Source organism: Chelmon rostratus, chromosome 2 (assembly GCF_017976325.1).
Source record: "Chelmon rostratus isolate fCheRos1 chromosome 2, fCheRos1.pri, whole genome shotgun sequence".
NCBI lineage: Eukaryota > Metazoa > Chordata > Actinopteri > Chaetodontiformes > Chaetodontidae > Chelmon > Chelmon rostratus.
The window spans coordinates 7,218,183-7,237,317 of record NC_055659.1 but is presented as its reverse complement, the minus strand read 5'-3'; the positions used below and the strand labels follow the sequence as shown (position 1 = coordinate 7,237,317).

At 45.2% G+C, this 19,135-nt stretch overlaps 1 protein-coding gene across 3 annotated transcripts in view; it reads left to right on the top strand.

Annotated features, from left to right (window-relative positions):
* ephb2b (eph receptor B2b) overlaps positions 1-19,135 on the top strand; it is a 115,675-nt gene that overhangs the window by 65,458 nt on the left and 31,082 nt on the right. For all 3 annotated transcript variants that reach the window (XM_041963131.1, XM_041963139.1, XM_041963123.1), the window contains exons 4-5: positions 15,459-15,614; positions 18,727-19,062. In XM_041963131.1, the coding sequence (XP_041819065.1) occupies positions 15,459-15,614; positions 18,727-19,062 (492 nt within the window). The remainder of the gene's footprint in view (positions 1-15,458; positions 15,615-18,726; positions 19,063-19,135) is intronic.

The window sequence follows — 19,135 nt, the reverse complement described above, 5'->3', positions numbered from 1 at the left end:
ACAGGTACAGTGTCGATCTATACTATGTCTCTTTTAACCACACTACGCAGTGTTGTGCACTTGGCAAAGCAGTAGGTTCCTCTCCCCTTACTGTATGATATGAATTGGCTCAGGTCAGGCCTGTCAATGGCATGTGTCACTTAAGATTATGGATTTTGTTAGTCAGTGCAGAAGTGCACTTCATGTCCCTGAGAGGTGTTTTTAATAGATTTTTGGTAGCACCACAATATCTGAAGTGATGAATGGTCGAGTGACTGTTTATCTAAAGACGAGACACAGAAACGTATTCCCCACTGTGTCAATCCTTTTCACCACACCACTGAATAAATTAGAGTAACAATGCCTCCCACAACGGATATATCAGATTACATTGTCTCAATGTAGCACCTTGAAGGGTAATGTTATGACATTGACACTGAGCAGAATGTGACATTTTCAGTCACCATGAGGGATATCTCAACTCTCCGCAGAGAAGACATTTTAGAGCCATCTGCATCTAAAATAAGCAGGCCCCAGTCAAGCACAGAGCTGATTCGTTGATGCCTCTCATTCCTTGTACAGCCTTGATAACTCCTCCTTGCGACCTTCTTACTAAATATAGCAATTCACGTATTGATTTGGGGACGCGGTGCATTCACAGCATGCCTCCACCATAATGACCTATTTCAACAGATTGCTTGTAGTTAAGTATTCTTTTTTTGTGCACTCTTTGTCTCGAAGCTGCAGGAGGAAGAAGACACAGCCACATGTTCTGAGTGGAGGAAGCCACAACATATCTCGAGTCTATTGTGTAGCCCAAGCAACCGTCCTGCAGCCATGATGCTCCCTTGGCAACATGAGTGTGCACGTATATTCTATGCAGCAACCCTGTACGAGTGCATATTAAAGCATTCAATGTGTGTGCTCTCAATGCCATCAGGAGACGTTTTATCTCAGCACGGTGCAAAGTTCTGAGATTAGAAGAATTAACTGGGCCCGCAAGCAGCATGATTAAGTTCGGATCGTTCACAGTGTTGTACCTCACTGCTATTAAAGTGTGGCAATGGGGAAAAGGGCCAATGAAAGCTTGGCAAAAGATGGCTTGAATTCCATCTGTGTCTACACCATGCCAGCAGGCAGGCTTCCCATCACGGAATGACTGGCGATGATTGAAATCATGCCTCTAACGTGTTTCGTTATCTGTCAGAATAGTGTTGTGAGAGGGATGGGCATCAACGGGATCACTGTTGTGCTATTCGAGGGAGCTGAGATCCAGAAATGCTGTTTTATGAAAACAGCCGGGTGACATGCTGAAACACCTCACTATTTATCTTTTTGCCCTCGCAAGTAATACAGCTGCCACGTCAAAGGCGTGCTGCAAGCTGTCTGGCCTCGTCAGTTAATCCTACTGCACGCAAAAGGAAACAATGTATTAGATACAGCGTATCCGCAATTTCATTAGAACAATCTTTCATTTAAAACTAATTTATCCCCACTCTCTCCTATTATGCTCATTTAAGGATTTTGACCTCAATGGAGGTAATTTATCCAGAAGACTTTCTACAGTGGCATTGTCATTCAGCTGGGAGATTCTTATCAGCCACATCACAAAACCCCTGAGAACACAAGTCCTTCCTCCCTCTTTAGCCATTCACCAACCTTCCACAATCAGGCCTTTGTGGGCTCGGCTTGTCTGTCATCTCCCTGGTTCTGTTGATATGGGCCTCGTGCTGAGAGCGTGGTCTCCTCATACACTGCACTAAGCGCTGGCTAATTGAGCTTGTCAAGCTAGAACCTGTCACTGTGCTGATAAGAAGGTATTTGACCTCTCAGGAGGGCCCTGGTGGTGCCCTGCAGAACGTAGTCTTGATAGGTCTTCTATCCAGAAAAGCACGGCAGCCAAAAGGTGGATCCTAAAAAACAGCTCTGTCTATACTTGACTTTTTTTATTGCCTCTAATTAAATACTTCGTCTGTTGACACTGGCACAGCGAACTCTATATGTTGATCCAGCATACAGACGCTGTATTGACAGTTGATTTGAGGGAAGGGTGGGGCAGATTCTTATCAGGCCAGTAATATCGGACATTTAAAGTCTGATCAAGGCTGTTGATGCAGTCTGAGGAAAAAAGCCCATAAAATCTCTGTGCGGGACTGCAAGTAGGACTTTCCTTCTTCTTCAGCCAGTTGCTTTTGTCTCTGGTTAAGGGATTTGGCAGAGTTCCACAAATCGAAGGTGTTGGATGGGTGCCCTTCCCATTTCCTCATCAAACTTCAATGCGGCGAAACGAGACTAACTCTAGCCATGCCCCTCCTCTTTTCTCATTGTCTGTGCCAGACTTGCTGAAATAGTTTTTGCACATGATTTTACACCATTTGTTTGGAGCAGGGGATGATCAGAGCTTCAGAAGCCTGGAGCAGTAAGACACACAGGTTCCACAAATGCACTTTAGTCCTTGTCGCTTTCCTTCGAACACCGCACCGATATGTCATTACAGTCGGGTCTAAACACGTGTTAAGATTTTGTGCACATGGCGTTCCATCCAGGTCTGCTACGGATGGGGATTTTAGTCTGAGTGCAACTGACATGACCCCCACTAGCATCCCTGGGATAATCCCCCTGCCTCCAGGAACCCAAGACTAATCTGCCAGTCTCCCTTTTGCAGGCCTTCACTCATTCCAAGCTGCCTCGACTTCTGCAATACCTCCACTTTCATTTGGTTACAAAACTGGATTTTACCGCTGATCTGCATGTGTTTACAGGGTAACACATGAATGTATATGTGCATTGAATAGCTCCTATCTGCCCTCCTCTTTCGTAAATTGCTGGTATACAGAGGGCACAAATAGATACAGTTCTGATGACTCACGTGACTGTCAGCTTATGAGTAAATACAGTATCTATCCCCAGAAGGTAGAGGCAGCAACTCGACCTTTTCAGCGCCTCAGCATTAACGTCAAAGATGATATGTGCATGTGTATGAATGTGTCAGTTATGCAGAACTGGAATGTGCCGAGCCGTGCCAAGGGGAAAGGTATGCCTTCAGGCAAGGTGGGCTGCATTAAGGTTATATCTATGTGTTTGTGACATGTATGACTCGTGAATTTTAGTCCTGTGACTAATCTCGTCTGACTGAGAATGAATGACGTGTAGACTCACCGGCATTTATTAAGTATGGATCTAAAACCCCATCCATCAGGATGTGAGCAAACAGCTTTGACAAAGAGGAGTTTCCCAACAAGCCTGCGAATGAAACAACAGCTATGGTTAAAACCACTAAGATAATAGCAGGGGTGTGACAAAACAAACAATTAAAACTGTCAAGTCAGTTCACTTCACAAAGTTATTCATTTAGGCTTTAACGGTAGAATAACTTAACAACATCGCATTAAGGCTGAAGTTAATCTTTTTGTAGGCCTGACAGGAAAACGAAAATCCAAAATACACAGAAGAAGAAAGCATTCCTCCCTCGCTCAAATCCCAGGTGTTGAGGTCCAGATTGCAAACACCTGGTCGAGCAGGAGGGACCGTTCCCAAGCGGAAAGGGACCCTCAGAGAAACTCATGATAAGAAATTCAATGCAAAGACAGGAAAGATGCTTGAAGAAATTTTGAATAAAGATCCAACAGATCCAAATTTAACAGGTAAGTGCATGTTTTATAATAACCAAAACACATAATGATTGCAGTGGGTTTTCACCTGTAGCTCCCTCACACTTGCCATGGACAGGAACTGTGTGGGGAGACTGAGGAAACATCTTTGGTTACCTTCCAATCATAATCACCTCTCCACTTAACCTTACTTTGCACATACTAATAACACTACTCATCCCTCTGCCTCTCTAGCAGCGTATTACACATGCCAGTGCTGTGTGTGTCTGAATCAATACTTGGAATTTGTTTACGAGAGGTTTCCATGGTGAGAAATGACTGCAGTGCACACAAAGCAATATTCTTAGAGAGCAGCCATTTTGGCACAAACCATCCTAACAAGGGGCGAAGAGTTGGACTGAAGGAATATATTGGGGAAAACTCAGCAGTGGCAGAGTTGCCAAGGTAACAGAGGGCTCGCCTATCTCCCCCTGTGCCCCAGCATTGGCCCAATCCCTCTCTGTGTGAGCTGGGTACTTAATTTCACTGACCCCCTGGGTCTGGACTGAACAGCCTCCATTGATTAGGACAAATGGAAGGGAGACCAGCCAGCCAAGCTCCTCCTTTATCAGGGTTAAGGATGCAGTCATAGAGGAGGAGACGATGCAGAGGAGGCAGATGAATAGCTCAGGAATCTCTTGTTTAAGATGAATCAATGACATATTTAAAGGCTAATTAGTCGATCTATTCACTCAGTATAAATTTGCCGAGGCCACCGCCTCACTCTGTAGTCATGATTGGGCTATTTAATGTATTCCACCTCTAAGTAGCAGCCATTAAAGCCTTCAAATGAATCTCCTCCCAACAATACCAGCCTTTTCAGGCGCAGGTGTAATGGTGCAGGGGAGAGGTTTTGGGTGTGTGTGTGTCTGTGCGTTTATGTGTGATGTAAATCTTTCAGGTTGCATCTTTGAGTCCTGATATCAGGTGAAATCCTGTTTCGGTGGTTTAAATCTTCCGTGGCATGTCATGGCTTGAAAGAGCTGATTATCCGTTTGACAAGTAAGCTTAATTCAGGTTGATCGAGGAATTTACCACCACCTGAGCGGCACACTTTTACCTGGTTTTATTCCTAGCACCTTGCAAGTCCTCAAAGGTTTGTGGGGCAGTTAACGAAACAACTATTTCTGTTTTTCTTTTTAAATTAAAATGTGTTTTCTCATTGCCTGTTGAGAGAAAATGATGCAATAAAATCAGCCGTTGAGAGATCCCCCTTTGTTTCATACTTTAGTAATGCGATTCTTAAGTGTGTGTGCTGCATGCTTCCAACCATGTGTGTTTCTTGGATGCGTACATGCGTGCCAAATAGCCGTATTACAGCTGTTGTTTTTTTCTTCCTGTAGATCAGATGGATAATAGGATTCTCTCAGACTCCCTGCTGCCTCATTAAATGCTTGTGGTCAGAGGAGTTGATGTAATCTTTAATAAATACACTCCAGGGAGAAATGGCAGGAGATATAAAATCCAGCCTATGAACACGATCCTCACAGTCCAGCCCAGGGTGCTGTCTATCTCTTGTGCTTTGTTTGAGGTACGAGTGTGTGCTGTGTGTTTGTATGCGTGCATCCGAGGGTTACACAGGGACAGTGACAGGATTCAGCACCAGCTGCTCCTTGCAATGCCCCCCCCCCCCCCCCCCTCCTTCCCTCATACACCCCCACCCCACCCCTCTTTCCTGTGACACCCCCCTTGTCCCGACTGACTGGACAACACGCAGCCCCTTTATGCCACCTGTCCATCAGCTAGACTGCACCTTAGGGAGCCTCTGTCACCGAGCTCGGAGCTGCTGCTTGTCGCCTTTGTTTGGATTCTGGTGAAGTCCTCCCTCCTTCCCCCCCTTCTCTCTCTCTTTCTCTCGCCTCTCTTTCTCTCTAACTCTATCTTACTCGCCCCCCCCGTGCTGTCCTTTACAAACACAGACACACAGAAAGACACACACATACAGACAAGTGATTGCCTCTGTCAGCTATTTCCTACATCTGCCTCCAGGCACAAAGCCCCCCCCCCACCACCACTGGTACCTCCATCCTCACCGCCCCTCTCCCTGCTTGCCTCTCACCTGTGGCCAGGATGCCCGCTATGGGGGCTGTTGCGTCAGGCAGAAATGCTGGCTGTTGAACCAGATAGGCAAGATTGAAATCAGCATGAAGCAGATGATATTTTACGAATTCCAGCAAGCTCCAAAACAGTGAGGCAACTTTAACGGGTTGTTTATTTCACCGGACCGGGCAGTGTAATACATCCCGTACTGCTTCTTATCTCTGCCAAGACAATTATGTGAATTCTACACCTATATCCACTCTATGTCTTCAGCCGGTCGTTGAGGTTATTTATCCTCCATTCTTCCCGCTTCTCTATTTCCTCTACCTTTCCCACTCCTTATCCTCCACCTCCACTCACCCCGCTTCCTCCACCCTGTCCCACTGTCATCAGCAGTCTGAGGCTGTGATCAGGGCTGTAAGGTCCGGGCGCAGCCTGCGGAACGGAGCCGGGAAGCTGCCGTACATGGCAATGGCTCCTGTTGCCCTAGCAACTAGCTGTCCTTGAGAAAAGGGCACATTTGGGGGTTTGGGAGGCAGAGGCACTGACAGCCCCAGTCAAAACTCATAAAGAGTTCAGACACATTGATCTGTGTGTCTAAAAGAGAGTGTACTGTAAACACAGTCCTCTGCACAAACACCTTAAAAATAACTTTATGAATTTTAGGCTCAGGGGGCTGTGGAGTAGAGCATGTGTGGTGTGGAGTGTATGTGAGAGAGCATCTGCAGGAGGGAAATAGGATGTTTTTTGCAGGGAGGAACTCATTACTGCAGCCACTGTACAATCTTGTCATGGGTGGGCGGGTGTTTCCAGGGATGCTGTGCTATTCGGTCCATCCTGTGGTGCAGCAGGTGATCTGTTCCCATGAGGGTAAGGGTGGGTGGAGGCTGCCCACATGCTTTTGTTTGGCTCAACAATGACAGCTTAACACTGTTGACATCTGATCGCTCCTCAGTTCCCTCATTTCCTACCTGTTTCGAATTCGAACCAGTGTACTCCCCTTCAGGCACCGCCGTACACGAAAAGACAGGTGTACCGCCCCACACCCCACCCCTTCCCGCTATGAGGAACACTGTAGCCCTGCAAGCACAATAAGCGATGCTTGGTATCACATGGCAGTGAAAGTTCAGTGTTTTTTTGTTTCAGCCTGCATGCGATGTTAAGTAAGGCCAGACTGCCTTTGTTTGGTGGAGGAGAACAGCGTGAAATCCTACAGAGATGGAGGACGTCGCTGCTGGTGGGTGGTGTGAGGTTAAACAGAAGCTAAGGCTGTTTTTGTGTAAACAGAGTTATAATTTTAAACCACAACATGCAATGTGATATGGTTTAACCAAGCCTAAATTAGGGCTGCAAAGCAATTAATTCCTAATCATTATACAAAATGATTGAGCTGAATTAATTTGAAGTAGGCTATTTTGTAGCCACTGAGCACCATGCATACATCTGCTAATGCCCACCCTTATGCAAGCAGCCACAATATTCGACTGAATTAATTACCCCTTCTGAGCACAGAGGCTCGTTTGGTGGCCAATTTCCACAGGACCACGCCATAATTCCATATTATATACCATTATCTGCATTCAGTGACATTTTCCCTGCCTGATAATGATCTGTCATTACAAATAATGGAATACGGTGTAGCTAGTTCCAATGTGATGCGGATCCTAAAGGTTGACAAGCCACCTTAAATGGAGATTAATGCCGACAAAGGGACCTGCCTCCTGCCACACCCCCGCCATCTGCAGCCCAGTGTACCGAAGGGGTCCACCAGCAACCTGATTGGACCCCTACATCCTCCGGAGAGCAAGCTGTCAAGTGATCTGCCTGCATGAAATGACCCTTTCCGCTTTATTCCCTGCGACCGCCCACCCTCTAGCCTTGTTCATACTTCTACCCTGTGAGTATATGTGTTGGCTCAGATGCCTGTAATTTCACCATTCCACATTTGTGCCTCTTTTTTTCCCCCTGTGCTGAAAAAAAAGTGGGAAACGAAGAAAAAAAAAGGGAGCGCAGTGAAAATTCCAGACGTTATTACTGTGCTGCTTGCATGGCTCCAGTGATACTCCTCTTTCATCTCTGTTTCCTCCTCTATTGACAGATGGTAGTTATCAGACAGTATGGAAATACTGTGGTTAAGATAGTTTTCACTGATATTTTTTTCCTTTGGTATTTATGACCTGATGATCATCATGAGAGCGCTGTGGTCTTGAACGGAGGGCCACTCTGCCAGCGTTGTTTGAATCACGAAACTAACGTTTGCCACATGGCAATGACGCACCATCTCCAGACAGCCCAAGTGTTCGGGAAGCGGTGCGCTGCTTGTTTGTACTGCAACACACCAAAGTGCTGATATGTGACTTCAGTTCTAGCTGACCGACGATACATTAACTGTCTAATTAATCGTTTCAGGCATTAGTCAAGCAAAAATGCCAAATGTTCAACGCTTCCAGCTTCTCAAATGTGAAGATTTGCTGCTTTTCTCTATTTTAAATCATTATAAACTGAATATCTTTGAGCTTTTGGACTGTAATAGACATTTTTCTCTATTTTCTGACATATTTATAGACTAAAGATTAATAGATGAATCAAAAAATAATTGTCAGATTAATTGATAATGGAAAACATAATTGGTTGCAGCCTTGGTTCCATGTATCCAGAATATTGAGGCTACAATCCTTCCTTAAGCGTTTTTCTATTTAGAGCCACACAATTAATTGTGACATTTCTGAGTGAGTTTTATGTTTTTTTGATTGACAAATCATGCACAGACTTCACAGTATATCTATGCCACGTTGCTCACCGCTGTTATTTCTGGGCAACGTTAAAGAGATAATGAGAAAGGTCAGTTAGTGGGAAATTAATTTACACCAGTTGTTACATGACTAATATTTCCCTTACAGAGTATTTTTAGCTGCCGCTGGCATTCTGAACAGGGCTCCACACTTCTTTTTGTCCTTGTAAATACCAAGCCTTGTGATGGTGAGCCTTGTATATGTGCCACATATATGAGGTTAAGCCCCAGCTGAAATTGTCCTCTGGGCAGTGGCCAGATGGGGTTTATTAGCAGCTTTCTTCTTTATGGTCTCTTCTTATTTATGTGTTGATGTATATGTATCATAAGATGATGGAATTAAGTGGGCTCTGGGTGGGTGAGTGGGTGTGTGTGAGACAGGCGTGGTGCAACGTCCTGTGTGTTTCTAAATATCCTGGGAGTGTGCACAGTACATGTCTTGTTTGTATGTCGAGCCCGAGCCTTCCCGAGGAGCCTGCGCCCTCGGAGCTCATTTCCCAGGTGTCCCACATTTCCAGCTAATCTCCTGCTCACTTTGGCTCCTAATCTGCCTCAGAGGGGCCTGCTGGGTTGGTGGGGGGGGATTGGGGATGTGAGCTCTGTGACAACTGCAGAGGAGATGCAGCTTAGAGCAAAATGCTCTAACACAGAGGGAAAAGTCACTTCCTAATCATTACCCTGTCCTCCTATACCTCATGACGCACTAGTCCCTTACTGTGCATAACCACACATTCACACAATGAAACGCAGGTTTGCGTGAGTGCTTGTGTAAAAGATGTCTAGATAAACGTGTGTTTGAAGTGTTGGTGTGTTCGAAGCGAAAAAGCTGACTTCTGGCTGAGTCTGTGCGAACTTGACTGAGGCTTTTCCAGAGCTTGAAGGGTGGGATTTACTACTAAAGTTAATAGAGTTAGAAGTGGCCCCTGGTCATTAAAATAGCTGGTTGTAATGCTTTTTATTTCTTTGGATAAGCCCATGAAAGCGCCTGTGTCCTTTTATTTCCAGTTATTTTTCGTGATTTGGTAATGCGGGGTTGCTGCCCCGGGTGCTCAAAGCTGAACGTGTCTTCGCTGTAAACGGTGAACGTCAGACCGGAGTTTCTGAGAAAATAACCCATTTAAATGACCCTGTGCTCTCCTTGAGTTTGAGAGTAGCCTGATTTACACCTTGTAGGTCATCGGTGGTCACCCTCGCTCGCTAGCGCTGGCCTGGCTTACAGTGTGAGGAGCCACGCAGAGTCCCAGACCTGTTAATTGCACCAGACATGGAAACCTAGAGGGAGAAATGAATATCTCATTTGTGTGCCAGTGTGTGTGGGGTGAAGCGAATGCCAGTTGTCTAATAGCTTTCACACAAGCCTGATTGAATTAGACGGCGAGGAGGACTGCGTTCCTAATTGAATTGCGGGGACCCTGTGTTGCAAACAGTGCTAGCTAGTGTTCCCCATGGAAGTGCTGTGGAAGAGGGGGGACAGGCTGGCTTGTCCACACTCCAGGAACAGACACACAACTCGTGGCTGCTCTCCTCCGGTTAATCTGTGGCCATGACTGTCGTTTCACAAGGTTACGCTCCGCTTGGACGTGAGCGGTTCAAAGCCCGATGGTCTGTAGCTGTGGTTGCAGGATGGAGGAGGTAATGAGAAAGCCACTGCGGAAGGTAACAGGTTGCCTTAATGTAATTTTCTCCTCCGAGGAGCAGTGGTCTATCTTGTAAAGGAAGCCCGTCTCTTTACGATAGCCGCTGATCTGCCCCTGCGGTGATTCACATAAATAGTTTTTACAGGCGGCACCAAAGCAAAGAGAGGCCCAAACTTGTGCATTGCTCACTGTAGCGGCCTCTTTGGTCACAATGGGATACAGGGAAATACCCGGCATCCGCGCGCACACACACTCACACACACACACACACACATGCACACAATCCCTCTGACGCTAGCCATTTTCACCGCTTTCAGCACTTTTTCCTGCTGTGCTCACAAAACCTAGCACCTCTGATTTTTTTTAACCCCTCCAGCCTTTTCTCTTTCACACCCAGAACACCACACACACACACATGCACACACACGCGCACACACACACACCTTGCCTGTCTTTGTCTCTCTTGTCTCTTCTTTAATGGTGTGTTCATTAAATAAAGCAGTTTTGGGGGAGGGTGGATACGATCCTGAAAAGGGGGAACGGGGGTAGCGCGGAAGAGGGGGCTGGAGGGGTGTGCTGTTGTTGCTGTGATGCCCCAGCCTGCTGGACAAAGAGTCTCTCTGTCGGGTGGTGTAGATGAGAGATGGTGGTGGGTGAAAAAGATTGGATGGGTGTAGTTTTTTTTTTTTTTTTCTTTTCCTCAATAGGTGTGGCCTTAGGCTGGATTACCTGGTATCAGCCAGCTGATTGTCTGGCTGTGATCACACAGCGTATAGCACTGCCCAGGCTGCCATGATGGAAATGTCAAATGCCCAGTCTTTGTTTGGCCTCTCTCTATGTGCTGTGTGCGTGTGTGTGTGTGTGCTGATTTGGTCAGAGGAGTCAGAATCACAGGGTGTGTTTCCAGCGTCGCCGGTCACGTCGACATGGCCGCCGAGAGCAGCGCTCCCTGCCTCTCTCTTCTGTCTTTCTGTCTGCTCGCGTACGTCTTCCCGCTCTTTGTCTCTCTCTGGCGCACATACGCAGCCCCACACAGACGCACACGCTCTGCTGGATTCAGATGGTTTTAGCTGCAGGTCTCGTCTTCAGTGTGCTATAAATCTCTCCGGCTGTAATATTCAGGAAACCTTTGAAACAACCAGCAAATTACCTGCTGTAAAAACTGACTAGCACCCTGGCGCAGCGATGGACCTCGCACAGCTCTTGCAGTACTATTTTTACTCAGTGAGTCTAGCGAAAGCCCCCTAATTAAAGCCTTTATGTCACTATATGTTATTAAAAGTCGTAAACATAGACAGACACAAGCAGCTGGGGGTTTGGAATGTGCGTGGGGGAGGTATTATTCAGATTCAGTTTTAAGACTCAGTGTTAGATTAAAGTAACGTAATACACGATTTTTAAATGATCAAGCAGCACTGGAAACAAAACTATGTCACCCATTTGGCAGAAGTTTTCATTTGTTTTTCAAATATGAGATTAAAGATTTATGCCTGCAGTGCCTCTGGAACCCATTTGCGGTGATCTGGACCTTTTGACTTGGCTACCACTAAATTGAGTCTGAAGTGTTTATAAATCCTCTTAAAGCTTTTCTTTGTGGCCTTTGTTTTTGACTTGTTGCCACGTTTCATTGTTCGTCGCAGTTCCAGAATCCAGGTGCGCAGTCCCCAGAGATCTAAAAGCAAAACGCAGCATGTTCGCTTGATGATGCTAATGATATTAATAGCAGTGTGTGTGTGTGTTTTTTTTTAAGTATAGGAAGCAGGAACAACAGAGGAGCTGTTGTCAATGAATATTCTTGCAGTAATTAACTCATCTTGCCAGAAGGATATCTGAAGTTAGAGAAAACATCCAAAAAAACAGCCTTTAGCTCTCGTATGTTGAGCAAGACTGCCAGGATGGTGATCAAACAGCTCCACGGCAGCAATCTGGGCAGGCAGGGAGGTAGGGAATTAAAGCTCTGATCTGTTTTTTAATCACTGCTCTCCACGTCTCCGCTCCTCTAGATCTGACACCAGACAACTTTGCAACTCTTAAAACCTGTCAACTGGGTGTAAAGTGGAAATTCCCCAAATATTTCCCTAAAATAATGACCATGGCAGGGCAGAGAGGCATGCCAAGACATATAATACTGTGGCCTCCTGAACTGGGTGGTTTTAATACGTTTTTCATGGATTATTTTAACTTTCTGAGGTACCAGATGAGACTCTTTGTCACAGAGGATAGTGCCACATTGACTGCGGATGCTGTTTACTTTGCTGTAATGAATTTACTTGGCACTGTCTGAATTATGCTGATCCTGCTAGTCCAACTTGTGCGGCACATGTGGTACCGAGCACCAGGCTGAATATTTTAGGAAAGTTTAATACGTGTCAGTTTTTGTAAAAGTGGAATTTAACATCTTTTTATCTGTGTTAAAAGACATTTAGAGATTTTTTTTTACACACATTTTACTTTGCTTTTCCAAACTTTATGTACATGCAAAATGATATTTATTAAAAACAAAATCAAAACAAAGTAAAACCCTCAAATAAGAGCAGATAAACCACGTGTAATAATATAACATTGGAGAGATGTTGATGGAATTTATTTCAACATTCATACTACTTTAAGGAATTTTTAAACAGGTTAACAAGGTTCACAAGGTTAACTCCAAACCTAAACAGACAGATCAGGTATAAATTCCATCTACTCACAGTGGACGATGTTTGGTGAGAAAAATCAGCCTTATTCATTCATGTGCCATCCAGCAACTCCCACAGAATATCTGAATAACAACCACTGTGGTTGCAAGGCGTCATGGGGCTTTAATAGTGCTAATCAATTGCATTCTTTCATTTTCCTCCTCATGCAGATTTTAAAGTCATTGTTCTGATTGTTATGCACAGTCCACATACTGTTGCAGCACATACATTCACCGTGGGCACAGTAACACCCTGAATTCCTTGGCTGAAAAACTCCCAAACACAGCAATTCCCCACCTCTCCCCTCTCGCCCTCTTTGTTCCCATCTTTACACTTCTCCTCTCTCCTTCCCCCCTTCGCTACGTCTTTATGCTGTTTCCTTTGGTGTTGCTCTTCTGAGCGCCGCACTCCCATAGACCGTCGCTGTGCCGCCGAGGTTCGATCCCAATTCCCCACATAGCTGTTGCCTGGGTCTCATTCACGGACCCCGTTGACTGGCAGTGTGAATGTCCAGGCCTCATGTTTCGCTCTGTACCCAGAACCTTTTCCTCCATCAATCATGGAGGAAGAAAAACATGTCAAAGCTAATACTTAGGAGATCTTAAAGATTACTTGAGCTTTATTTTGAAATTACTCTTTCTGCCACGGACGTTTGTGATAATATGACGAAGATGAATGAAGCCAAATACGCTTGACATAATGTGCATTTAATGAAAACGGCTTCTCTTTTAAACAAGCCGTCTTTTCAACTCTCCTTAAACAGTCGATACAGCTACGAAACTGCAGCTTATTAGTGGAATCGACCTTATTACATAAATCCCTCTCCACAGTTGTAGTGTTTTGAAAGTACATTTTACAATACCGTTACAGCACGTCTAAAACACACGTCCATTGCTTTGTGTTTTAAAAAAGTCTGCATCTGTCACTAGTTTTGAAGCACAATAATGGACAGATTTAGAGGGTGATGGCACCGAGTAATGAAGTTTGAGTTATGGGGGAGCATTCATCCCTGGCCTGTAGGGTCTGTGAGTACAGTGATGTGTCTAATATAAACATTGAGACTGGATCCGGGCTAATTCTGCCTTATGATTCGAACTCCTTTAAATGGAAGTTGCAGCTGCAGATGTTTCCATATTCCAGATGCTACAGTCCAGCTGTAATTGCCAGTACAGCCTCAGAATGAAATAGGGGCTATATTTTTATTACTTTACAATCTAGAACTGCAGTCATACTAAAGTGAGTTTTTAGAAACATATAGGAAATGGAGGAAAAACTGTTCCCATAATGAGCGAGACGAAGTTGTTTTAAATATTCCCAGCACAAGAAATAAGTGCATGTGTCAAAATCCGCTTTGATAGTGGATTTATAAAAATATTCTCATGAACCTATCAGGTTCAACTTAAACGTAATGGAAATTTATGAGGAAAAGAACCTTAAATTGATGGAAAAGCTGCTTTATTTTGTTTCCTTTCATCAGACTGAATAAATTACTGTGCTTTTTATACAGTTACTCAAGAAAAACAACAGCGCTGACAGACCTGCGGGGTTTTAACTTCAGATATGCAGCGCGTCCCGTGTGTGAATTTTTCATGTTGCTGTACTTCCAACACCTCTGTCTCAACACTCCTGTATTTTCTCCTTTATCGGCGGGGCAGGTGGGAGCTGGATTACCTGAAGCAAAACCGCAGCCAGTTTGGCCCGAGATATAAAAAAAGCTCTCGACAGGGTGCAGGTGCAAAAACTGGAAGAAACGTTATTTTTTTAGGCAGAATGTGACTCAGGAGAGGATAAGGGGATTTCACAGACAGCTAAGTTAGTTTGTTTATCGCTGCAGTGACGGACGCTTATGGCAACGTACAAACAGGTTCACCCCATACACAGCCTGTGATTCACCCACATGCAGGCTGATACACAAATGCAGAATTTAATGGCAACTGCGCTGTGCGAGTTCATCCTCATCTCTATCCTGAATGTAACTTTCCTCCCAGGTTTCCACAAAGAGGCCCTTAAAAGGGCTCTTAACAGAAAGCAGGGCACTTCAGAGATTTCTCAGGCAACTAGAGCATGGTGAATTATTCAGAGCAAACTTGCAACATGTTGCCATGTTGCCTTGTCTGCAGAGAGTTGCCTCACATGCAAGGCTTCACTGGTGTGCATTTATATGTCCGTTGCATGTTTGACATTATCACTGGATGGCTTCTGTATGTGTATAGCCAGTGTTGCTCAAAGTAAAGCACATGAAGCTAATGAAGAAATATGAGTGGAAAGAATTTGACACTACATTTAACCTTCTGCCCATTGTATGGTTTATAGACTGAGAGTTAAATAGGGCGTTTCTCTATTTTATATTTTTAGAAATGTAATATCTGTCAGTTTTTGGTTCCTCAAACAAAAAAAAAATCAATTTAGACACGTCACCTTGGGCTCTGACAGTGTGATTGTGACATTTTTCCAATATTTTCTGACATTTAATTAACAAAACAATGATGCGCTTAATCAAAAAGTATAATTGAAGCTCTTCTACCTTTACATCGTACTTTAGGCCTGATTGCTCTGTCATTCTCTGACAGTTTTTGAAACAAAGGAATTTATTTACATGGAGTGCGCTTTTTGAAGAATTAAAAAAACGGTTATAATTTGTTATTCTAAACCATCATGTGTTCCTCCCTGTGTCTTTCAGCCTGTCCCTCGAGCTTTTTCAAGCCGACACAAGGAGATGAGCCCTGTATGCAGTGTCCCATCAACAGCCGCACAACAAGCGAAGGCGCCATCAACTGCGTTTGCCGCAATGGCTACTATCGCACTGACTCGGATCCCCTCCAGATGCCGTGCACAAGTACGTATAGCACTGAGCTTGTTATATGTGAACTCTGACTTGCACTCCACACAATATGCACACATATGAACACTTACCCGCAAAGCCTTTGATTTCGAATATGAACTTTTTGGCACAAACACATTTCACACCCGCAAGCAGAAGAGCCCCGGGATCAAAGGACAGTGGTAGTCTGTGTAACTCCAAACAGAGAAACCCTGTCAGAGCTGTCCCTCACGCGAACACGACGCTGACATGCCCATAGTGTGGCTGTCCACAGATCTGACCCGACACACAAGGCTCGGCCGCCCCCTCCTCAACATCACACAGCCCGTACTCCAAGCCAGACCAGAGGTTACTGGGCCAGGGCGCGTAGCTTTGTGAAGGGCCAGGCACGGAGAATGAGGCCAGGCGAGACTCTCTCTTGTCATGCCAATGAAGCTGTTTGAATTTGAATTTGAATTTGAGGCTGACACCGAGGTTCAGCGAGAGAGACGGAACGATAGACTAAAGCAAAAGTGAGCGAGGGAGGGGGGAAGCGTGGGGGGGGGGGGGGGGGGGGGGGCGCCTCGCAGAAAGGAATGAAGACGGAGAGGGAGTTCGGGAGAGACGGAGAGGGGTTGTGTGTATGTGAGAAAGGCAGAGAATCGGTGCATAGAGTGTGGTCTAACTAAAACAAAACGAGGCTGGGTGAGGAAAAAAAAAAGCCCCTTTCAGCGTTTTGGTCGTGTTTTTTCCTCACTCTCCCTCTCTGCCTGTTGAAAGGGAGAGAAGAGGGAAAAGATTTGATGGTCTCCAACAAAGGAGATTTGCATAAGCCTGGCTCTGGGAGTCGAGCAGCTGTTGTGAATGAGAAAGCAGCAGCGTCACGTCACCCGTATTAAGCGCAGCAGGGCCCGGCCTGATTAAAGCAAGGGAATGGGCCCATCAGAGCGGTCCGCCAGCTAATGGGGGGGATATTAGTCCTCCTCCCCGGGAAGGAGATGCCAAGGAGGAGTTATGTTTCCATGTATGAGAGACACCAAGAAGGGCACTCCAATGGGCTTCCTTCCAGAGCCAGAGATCTGTTAATTGCTGCCAATGAAAAGGAGGTTAAATAAGAAGTGATCGATTCAGATGTAGGATGTTGGGGGCGGAGCTGAATTGTTTATCTCATTAGTCCTGGAGGGTACGTCTTCCATAATTAGGCGCACATGGCTGTAAAAGATAAACAGTTCTCAATGTTTGTTTGTTTGGCCCGTCACTCAACACGCAGCACCATGTGGAAAGTTTCCACCCCGTAATGCGTAGCTGCTAAGAATGTCTCAACAGGAGAAACAGTAGGTTTCCCTCCACTGCAGTAACTCTATACGATGCTCCATGAGAAAACTGTCGAGAATAGATGTTAAGAAAACACTTGACAAAGTGGACACCAGCGTGGAAAATGAGAGATCGTAAATAGGCGTACTGAGGGAAGAGACGCTGCCAGCTTGGAACACAGACTCAGACCTCAAAGAGGCTATAGTATCTAAGTGAGCTTGTGGATTTTCTCCTCTTCTTCTGTGTAGGGGTTATTTAAGTGCCGAGGTGGTGATTATGTCCTCCACGCCATCAAGTACACAACACAGCATCCATCGTAAAATTAGAACAATGATGTTGAATGCAGTTGGCATTCAGTGGCGGAAAAGTGCAGCATGCTTGAAGTCGTGGCTCATGGGAGAGAGAAGATGTGATGATGTTTCAAGACTTTCTTTTTAGCAAAAAAAATCCCAATGAAAACTAAAGAATGCTACCACAAATGAAATCTACATGATCCAGTTTTCAGCCCGATTGTTCATTATTAACCCTGTTTTCTGTACTTTTTGTCCATTTAACAGGATATCTTAAAGCAGATTTAATCCAGAGGTTTATATCAACAATGCATCACATGACTGTGACTCTGTCAAAGGGGTCGCATGCCGTGACAAACCCACAGTTTGTCACTGTTCCCCTCATCCCCTCTGAGCGTTTCAGAGTCTCTATGTTTTGGTTTTATGGCCTGCAACTTAACTGCGTTGATTTACTCTCACTGCCCTCATCAGCCTCATTTCCAGGCAGCAGGCATCTGTTTTCAGTGAAAGAGCTGTGATAAGCCTGCTGTACAGTACCTGCCCAGCACCAACAGGCTCACAGACACAGTTGGCAACTAACGAATGAACACAGTGGAGCATTTAACAGCTAACAGAAGCACTATATTTCCCCAGGAGCTAATGGAGACCAAAAGCAGAGCTAAAAGGAGAGTGAATATTAGACTAGTGTTGCTCTGTGTCTGCTGGATGTGTAAATAGGCAACTGTTTTACACTACACACAGTATATATCCTGCATATACAGCGTATCAGTGTGGTGTTTAGTATATTAGTTGTAGTAGTTTTAGTAGCTTGTTTCTACTTTCGCCAAAAAGATAAGTTAACGCTGGTTTGAAAACCAGTTGATCCAGTAGTTCTAGCAAAAGGCCATTTAATAGCACCACAGACAGTGTCATAAGCTGACAGAGCTTCCAGGTCTGAAAAGTGAAGCCAGTGTGGAACTTCTTCTGATGGCCAGCAGGGGGCGAAGTCAGGTTGTATGTATGCTTATGAGAAAATGACCTTACTTCTCACCGGATTTATTACCTCTGCAGACAGTTTCGTAATGAGTTCATGGTCTCAATCACTAGTTTAAAGTCTTCTTCAAGACAACATGTTTTTCATTTTGTAAATTATTTAGTAAAATAGACAATGAAGCATTGTGTGCTTTAGGGCGTGGCCATCTATGGCATCAGATCCAATCAGGATAGACTTGTAGCAATGCCTGTTGTCCCCAGCTCCTCCATCTTGTCCAAATATGGTCATTTCTGGATCCAAAAAACCAAGATGGCAACGGCCATAATGCCAAACTCGAGGCTCCAAAACAGCAGTCCACAAACCAGTGGGTGACGTAATGGTGGCTCTGTCCACTGTTTATTATACAGTGCATGTTTGGAACCAAGGCCACGCCATTTTTCACAGAAACATTTCTTTTCCTTTTTATTCTTTTGACTTTGTATCTAGAGTTCTACTTTTATTTCATGATGGTGTATTCGAATTGGTCGGCTCACTCAAGTGTTAACGACGGGATCCGTCTTGTGTTCTGCAGCCGTCCCTTCAGCTCCACAGACCGTTATCTCCAGCGTGAACGAAACCTCTGTGATGCTGGAGTGGATGCCTCCTCGGGATTCGGGGGGCCGCGAGGACGTGGTCTTCAACATCATCTGCAAGAGCTGCGGCGGAGGCCGGGGAGGCTGCACCCGCTGTGGGGACAACGTTCAGTTTTTGCCCCGTCAGCTTGGCCTGACAGAATCCCGGGTCTACATTAGCGACCTGTTGGCCCACACGCAGTACACGTTTGAGGTGCAGGCTGTCAACGGGGTGTCAGATCAGAGCCCCTACTCCCCTCAGTACGCCTCAGTCAACATTACCACTAACCAGGCTGGTAAGTGGACCCATCTGTCTTTTTATACACTTTATATTCCCCATGTGGTCTCTTCTCTTCTCTTCTCTTCTCT